The sequence below is a fragment of the Bison bison genome, unplaced genomic scaffold (genome assembly GCF_000754665.1).
Source record: "Bison bison bison isolate TAMUID 2011002044 unplaced genomic scaffold, Bison_UMD1.0 scf7180017864371, whole genome shotgun sequence".
NCBI classification, from domain to species: domain Eukaryota; kingdom Metazoa; phylum Chordata; class Mammalia; order Artiodactyla; family Bovidae; genus Bison; species Bison bison.
The window spans coordinates 12,360,145-12,367,816 of NW_011494943.1; the positions used below are offsets into that span (position 1 = coordinate 12,360,145).

Below are 7,672 nucleotides of genomic sequence, written 5' to 3' on the forward strand. Positions count from 1 at the left end.
CCCGCGATCAGAGAGCTGGCAGGGCTCAGGGAAGGAAGCCTTCCTCCCTCCCGTGGGTGAGCGGGCGCGGAAGCTGCCGGCTTTCATGTCCCTGGCAGGCCCCGTGCTGGCTGCCGGCTGCCCTGGAGGCTGCCTGGGGGCCAGTCCTGCGCCCCAGGAAGTGACAGCTCAGGGTGGGTGTTGGGGTTGGAAGCCTAGCTGCCTGTTTTGGTCACGGGGCCAGGAGAGTGACTGTTGGGCAAGATGGGTGAGGTTGAGGATGGGCGGTTGCCAAGGATGCCATCCATGGACACAGAGGTCCCCAACAGCCCCCGTCATACCTGCTTCCTGGGTCCGAGCCCCCTTTGTGCTGGTGCAGCCCCGAGCCTCAGGGACCTCCCTTTGCTCCTGTCTCAGCTCCCCTCACAGCCTCCCCCAGAGCCCCAGCATCAAGCCCCACCCCTTGGTGATGCCCTGAGAGGGCCCTGAAGACTACCACGATCTGTGAACTTTGTCAGCCTGACCAGAGGGGTGCGCCTCCCTCCTGGAGTCATGGTGGTCTTCTGTGCTTTCTACTCACCCCTTTTTCCAGTGGGGTTGTCCCCTGGGACACAAGCTGGCAGGTGGGGGGCTTCCAGCAGGTGCAGAGGGCAAGCAGGGAGACCAGGTTCCAGAAGAGCTGCCTTGAGGGGCCCAGAGGGGCCCTTTAAGGCTTTAAGCTCTGCAGCCCCTATACGGCCCCACTGGGACGATCCTACCAGTGCCTAGTGGGTTGGCCACCTGAGAAAGGTTGAGGCACTGTCCTACCTGTTTCCAGCCCCTCCAAATTCCGGTGCCTCCAGGGCCGGGGGCAGCCCCCAAACACCATCCAGGCCATCCCTCCACAGCAGGCTGGGATCCCAGGCCTCAGAGTGGGGTTTCAGAGCGTTCATGGCCCTTTTCTGTCCCTCTGCTTTGCCTGCAATCCCAGCATTCCAGGTCTTTGAAGCTTCCTTCTATTAATAGTCCCCACCCAATTCCAAGAGCTCAGAGCTGAGAGGACACGCTCAGCTGGCAGCTGCGGCCCTTCCGCCAAGGGCTGAGGACACGGCTGTGGGTGGTGGCCTTGCTTCTCCTCAGGCCATCTCTGGGGGTTGCAGCCACTCCTGCCTCGGACGCAGAGGTGGGAGTGGAAGCAGGTGATGATGCTGGGGGGCTCTGGGATCCTCTCCTACAGCCCTGATTTCTGCACCATAGTCTGGCCTCCTGCCTGGGAGGCCTCCAGGGACGTTTCAGGGGCCGTGTGATGCGTCCTGTGCAGGTGGGGCCAGTCCTTGAGGGGAAATCTTGTGCCACCACCCCCACGGACAGGGTGCCAGGAAGAATGTGGGGACCCCCTACCCTGCAGGAGGGGCTTCACACTGGCTAGCACTGGCTTTTCCTCATAAGGTGACCCAGTGCCAAGTCAGGGAACCCTTATGTGAGCTTTCAGGTCAAGGCAGTAGGCCTGGGGGCACCTCTGGGCCCAGGCTCCCAAAGCAGCTTGGCTCCAAGAGGCCCCCTGCCCACTTCCCCATGCCTGGGCCCCCCTGGAGAGCCCTGCACATGGCGCACCCGCCTCCCATCCAGCTGCTCCCAGTGGACCGGGCTCACCTGTCAGCCCCTGCAGGGTCCCCCCTCCATTCTTGGGCAGCAGACGTCGGGGGGGCTGGTGGGGGCACAGCGGGCTGCGCCTGTGTTGGCGGCCACCTTGTGCCCCCATGCCCCCATCCCCATCCATGCACTTCTGTTCATCCGCATCTCCTCTGACCTCTCGATGTCTCCTGTAGTCTCTGGTGAGGGTGGGGGTGGCCACAGCCTTCAGAATATTAAGCGTTGACCCTGGGACCTGGGCAGGAAGGGGAGGCAGTTAAAAATGCCAGAGCACGCACACCATAGGAGCTTCCTGTTCAGTTGGTGCTTGGGGCTGGGCCCTGGCAGGACCCTGTAGTTTGATGCCCTGGCCTGGCTCACACTGGGGTTGGTGCCAGAGAAGGAACAGGTGAAGCTGGGCAGCGGGCGGTGTGATGGGAGGGGCCTGGTGGGGCTGTAGGCCTCCTCAGTGGAGCCCTGGGCCTAAGAGATGCGGTGCCCGTGAGGCCAGCACGGAAGCGGGCTGCAGCCCTCCCTGCTCCTCCCTGCCATCCTGTGCCTCACAGTGCCCACTTGGTCCCTGAGCTCCTCTCCGCCCTCCCTGCAGGCGAACCTCTTCCCCGCTGCCCTTGTGCACTTTGGACCTGAGGAGCCAACAGGTGGGTAGGGTCCCTCTCTGCCCACCAGTGCCGACCAGCCCTGGGCCCCACTTCCAGTTCTTGAGATGCCCCAGAGCAGAGGACTTCGGGTCTGGGAGGGAGACCTGTGGCCCCGATACCCCCATACCCTACTGCTCCCCAGGGTTGGGCCATACTCCCTCCCAGAGCAAAGCAGCGGTAGGCAGGTGGGGTCCTGTCTGTGGCCTGAGGGTGCACCGGGCCTCCTGCAGGCAGCTACCTGGAGCCCAGGCTGCTGGAACACACTGTCTCCCCGTCTGCAGCCGACGTGCTCGTGGCCAGGTGGGTCTTCGCGAGGGCGGGGGGCCACTGGTGCAGCGCCGCCTCCGGCACCTCGGCCCTCACGCCCTCTTTTCAGGTGCATGTCCAGGGCGGTGGGAAGCCCGCCCCCACCGCCAGCCCCTGACCCTGCACCCCTTGACTTGGAGCCAGCTGCTGAGGAAGGGGCAGTGGGGCCCCCTGAGCCCAGCCGGGGGACAACGCAGCCTGTGAGGAGGGATCTGGGCAAAGTGCCCAAGTGGTTGAAGCTGCCAGGTACCCTGGGGGCGTGGCCGGGCAGGGAGGGGCTACGGGCAGGGGCCCGGGGCCCCGAGGTCACCCTGTGTTTGCCTTGCAGCCGGGAAGAGGTGAGAGCCGTCAGAGGTGCCCACTCTGCCAGCCACAGGACCCCTGCCCACCCTGAGCGGGAATAAAGACGCGAGCCTCTCTTGAGACCCTCCTGTCATCTTTTCCAGGGGAGGGTCCTTCGGTCCTCCGCTCTGCGCCAAGCTTCCAGCCACAGGCCCCCAGCCTAGCTGGGTGGCGATACGTGAGCCCAGAGGCTGCTTGCCGGGGCTTGTTCTTGTTAAGGACACAGGTGTCTTCCTTGAACTGCCTGCCCTTTGGTTTTGAACCTCACTGACATTAACAGCTCTCTCTCTGTGGAGGACACGAGTTTGGGGAGAAAGGCCTCCGGGCGTCCCCCGCTTGGCTGCAGCTCAGGCCAGGCCCCCAGCCCCTGACAGGAGAGAGGATGTTGCCTCCACCCCCGGAGGGCGGGGCGGGCGGGGCGGCCTGGGGTTTCCCGGGGCCTGCCCGCCCCACCGTCTGAGTGCACTTCAAAGTGGCTGTGGGGGGGGCACGGGCCCTGGCACTTGTCGCCAGCCTCTCCCCTCAGGTCTAATTACTTCCACATGCGCCCAGAGCTTTGAAGCCCTGAGACTCCCTGTGGGAGGGGGGAGAGGAAGATGGCGGACAGAGGCGGGGAACGGGGCAGGAAGGAGCCAGTGGGGCTAAACTAGGGAGGACGGGCGGGCTGGCCCCCTACCTATGCCACCCTTGGGGGAGGGGGCAGGGCTCCTGGGTGCCCATGGCAGTTGGGCAGATGTCCCTCCCCAGCAGGCCAGATCCCGCTGCTCCATGAGAGTCCTGACTCCGAGGTCACTGAGCCCAGAGCCCTTGGGGTGTTTCAATCCTAGGTTGACAAGTCCAGGCAGCTTTCAGAATTAATGGGAGGTAGGTGCTGGGGGGGGTGGTGGGGTGGTTGCTGGGCCCCAGAGGGCAGCCAAGCCTCCTAACTGGGCTCCTAACAGGTCCTGAACAGCCCTGACCTGCCTGGCCTGGGCCCTGGGGGCAGTGGTCCTTTCCACTGGCGTGACCCCTCTCCCTCTGAACAGCCCTGCCCACACATCCCTGGGCATCCCGGCCGGTCGGTGGCACCCCACGCCCACGGCAGCCCCATGGCAGAGGCACCATCCCAGGCGAGCAGCCACACGTGCGAGGGCTCCGATTTCACAGCCCCTCGAGCCCGGCCCACGGCAGGGTACTCACACATGCTCTTTGTTACTCTGTCCTCTCCCAGCTTTGAAGCAACTTGACTTTGGGTGATTAATGGCAACAGGAGGCTGTGCCTGGGGAGGTGGCTCTGATTTATTGATGTTGCTTTGTTGAAAACAAATATATAGCTCAGGGAAACATCTTTTGATGGGAGTATCAGATGGCTAGAAGGTGACACATTAGCTTTGGTACCAGTGGCAGAACCACACCATTTTGTGGAGGACAGATGGGCTACCTGTTCAGGCGGGCGGGTCTCCCGCACCCGCTTCCCAGTGACCAAATGCTTCTCTCACACGGTGGGCGCCTGGCTGCCCCGGGGAGTGGGGTGGGCACCTGGCACCTGATCCTGTCAGCAACCCCTCCCCTCCACATGCTGTGTCCTGGCTGTCAGCAGCAGGCAGAAGGGATGACCTGGGGAAGAGGGGTGGTTTGCTGGGAGCTGGAGGAGAACGTTGTGGGTCAGCGGCTTCTGTCATGTCTGCAGCCAGAGGCCACGGCTCCCAACGGGTGGTCACAGTGAGGGTCGAAACCCTAGAAGTCCAGAAGCTGTGGGGGAGAGGCGCACTCAGAGCCTTATGGGTGTGGGCCACCCACCTGCTCCCAGCCCAGGCCCTGTTCCTGGAGGCCCACCTACCAGCTGAGGCAGCACCTTCTCCAGCTGCTCCACGTCCACATGGGCCAGGCCCTCTGCCTGGGCCTGCCGGACACTGCGAATGGCCGCTTCTGCCGTGATGCCGGGGGAAGAAAGGTAGAGAAAGCTGGGGGGGCTTGAACCCAGCCCCCCTGGGCCACCCCTGGCTGTTCCCCACCCCTGTGCCAGCTGACAGCTCAGAAGACTGAGGCTGGGGCTTCTGAAATACAGAAATTTTCAGGGACAACGTGCTTGTGGGAAAATGGGAAAAAGGTGTCTTGATAGCCTCACTGAAAAATGAAAGGGATCACGCATGGTCCAGACAAGCCTGGGTGGGACCCAGAGGACATTATCGGGTCCCTCTGCTCACCTACAACGAAGATCTTGAGCAGCTCGGCCACAAGCTGCAGCGCATCCCCACTGACTGCAAGGCAAAGGGAGCAGGTTACAAGCATGCACTCTCCCTGCCACCCCACTCCGCCCTCACCACTTAGGACTAAGCTCAGGCTCAGGCTGGTGACCTCCGCCCTCTGTCTGGTCCACCCAGCCCTCCCCAAGGCCCTGGCTCCCTCAGAGCTGCAGCGCAGGGTCCCAACACCACCCCTGCCTCGGGCTCACACACCTTTGGTCTTCTTGTCTTTAAAGTGCAAGTGCAGCAGTTTGCTCACCAGCTCCTGGGGAACAGAGGGCATGTCAGTGAGCCGCTTCCCCCACCCCTCCTGCTGACCCTTTCATCATTTCATTGCGGATGGGACGGGGTTATAATTTCCAGCTGGAAATGCTGTCTGTGGGGCTGGGTCTCCCCAGGGTGGAGGACTAGGCGTGGGGGGATATTTCCCTGCGAATGCCTCCAGGAGAGCCAGAAATCAGATGCGTGTGGCAGACACAAGGGAGCAGCCCAGGTGCCTATCCACTGCTCTGGGGCTCCAGTCCTCATGGTATCCAGGGTGGTCTTGTGCTCCTGCCCCCAGAGACAAGTTGCTTTCCCTACAGTGGGCCCCTTCACAGGCCTGCCCATGTCACTAACACTGCCTGGCTTTGCCAGACCCTGTTCTGAGCACAGCGCCAGCTCCATCCCAGGTCCCTCCTTGGGGCCTACAGCACAACACGGAGAAGGGTATCTTCCTGTAATGGGAAAGGGTACTGTGAGAACCTCAGAGCTGAGCAGGAGCCAGGCTCCTTTGTCAATGGGCAGTCAAGGTAGAGGACCCAGGGAGGTTGCTGAGGGTAGGGACCAGCTGGAAGGAGCTGTGAATGAGGAGCCCGCAGAGTGCCTGGGGAGGTAGGACAGCAGCAGTGGGTGCCCAGAAGCCAGGTGCCGTGCAGAGGTGAGCCGAGGACCCACCAGGCCTCCAGCCTTGGCCATGGAGATGGCACTGCCTCACCCAGTGCAGCTCAGCAAAGCTGGAGAGCAGAGGGGAGGGAGTGGACCCTGCCGGAGACCCAGCTCCCGAGGGGAAGAGCTTGCCACGGGTCACTTGGGCAGCGCTGAAGCAGCTTCACCCTTCCAGCTGTGACCACGGGAGCCTGGCGCCACCTGCTGGTCCTACTCACTGTGTACCTGGAGTGTTAGTCACTCAGCGGTGTCTGACTCTTTATGACCCCATGGACTGTAGCCTGCCAGCTCCCTGTCCATGGAATTCTCCAGGCAAGAATACTGGAGTGGGTTGCCATTCCCTTCTCCACGGGACCTTCCCAACCCAGGGGTTGAACATGGGTCTTCTGCATTGCAGGCAAATTCTTAACCAAGTGAGCCACCGGGGAAGCCTGTGTACCTGGAAAATACCAGGAAGGGCCCAGAAGGCTCTACCGCTCCACCAGCTCCCAGACCCAGGCGAAGAGCTAAATTAGTCGGATTGCTGCTGGGGGGCAGCTGCATGGGGTGGTCGTGACAACGGGATCAACACCAGCTGGGAGCAGAGATTCCCTAAACTTGCAGATGGGAGGATGGGACCTGGGACGTGGTCAGCCTTTGTCCCACTGTGTGGAGGCAACACAACCCCTTCTCCTCCCTGTCACCCTCAGGGGACAGCCCTGGTCATGGGTAATGGCCACAACCCCAGCTCTTGGTGATAAAGAGCGAAAATCCCCGCTAAGGACAGGCTGGACAAGGCAGCGCTCACAAGGGGCTGGGATACTCCTTCCCGCCCCAGGTTCACAAAGACCTGACATCAAGGGCTCAGTGTCTTCTAACCTTAAGGCAGAGTATCAAAGTGAGAGTCAGATCACTCATAGCCAGCAGTGTATGGGAGGTGGCAGGCCTCCCTATCCATCCACCCAGAGCAGCACTCGCCAGGTGCAGAGCAAAGGGGCTTACTCTGGAAGTGGATGGCCTGGGTTTGACCCTAGTTCTGCTGATTTCTCCCACTGGCAAGTAGGGACAGTACTAGGTCCCATGTCCTAGGGTGTTGAGCATTACACGGGCTAATTCATGCCTGGTGCATATCCAGTGCCTGACTGCTGCGTGTGTTGCTAAGAAGAGCACTCGTAGAGCCAGCCCGGCTAAATCAAGACGCAAAGCACAGGGCTGGCGTGACAGGAAAAAGGCCAAAAAGAAGCTTTAGAATACACAGCCGAGACTACCAGCGAGCTGGGCCGCATTGTGCTCTACGCTAAACCCTTGAGGGTGGAGAGTCCTGCCGTTCCCGTAGCCGCGGGGCGAGGGGCAGGGCGGCCCAGGCTCCTCTTTGAGCCTCTCTGCATTTGTGCCAGCACCTACCCCTGCGCGATTTCTGCAGACCCCCTCCGTCTGGCCACAGACCAGGGCGCCCATTCAACCTTCTGCTACCGGCCCACGGGACCACGGAGGACGAAGGGCGCTCGGGATGCGGGTCATTGCCGGATTCTGGAAACCGGCTCACCCTAGATGGCAGCGGGGGTGCCGGCTCAGGACCCGCACGTGAATCAGACAGGGAGCCGGAGCCGCAGCGTCCCCGCCGGCCCGTGCACATCCCCCAGC

At 62.3% G+C, this 7,672-nt stretch overlaps 2 protein-coding genes across 2 annotated transcripts in view; one reads left to right on the forward strand and one right to left on the reverse strand.

Annotated features, from left to right (window-relative positions):
* The window catches only part of ASPSCR1 (alveolar soft part sarcoma chromosome region, candidate 1), a 28,734-nt gene extending 25,754 nt beyond the window's left edge, over positions 1-2,980 (forward strand). The window contains exons 14-17 of the mRNA XM_010856539.1: positions 2,198-2,249; positions 2,480-2,549; positions 2,626-2,801; positions 2,884-2,980. Coding sequence (XP_010854841.1) covers positions 2,198-2,249; positions 2,480-2,549; positions 2,626-2,801; positions 2,884-2,897 — 312 coding nt within the window. The 3' untranslated portion in view covers positions 2,898-2,980. The remainder of the gene's footprint in view (positions 1-2,197; positions 2,250-2,479; positions 2,550-2,625; positions 2,802-2,883) is intronic.
* A 1,175-nt stretch (positions 2,981-4,155) lies between these two features.
* Positions 4,156-7,672, reverse strand: part of STRA13 (stimulated by retinoic acid 13) — a 3,745-nt gene continuing 228 nt past the window's right edge. The window contains exons 2-5 of the mRNA XM_010856341.1: positions 5,336-5,387; positions 5,084-5,137; positions 4,717-4,805; positions 4,156-4,628 (exon numbers count right to left, since the gene is read on the reverse strand). Coding sequence (XP_010854643.1) covers positions 4,614-4,628; positions 4,717-4,805; positions 5,084-5,137; positions 5,336-5,387 — 210 coding nt within the window. The 3' untranslated portion in view covers positions 4,156-4,613. The remainder of the gene's footprint in view (positions 4,629-4,716; positions 4,806-5,083; positions 5,138-5,335; positions 5,388-7,672) is intronic.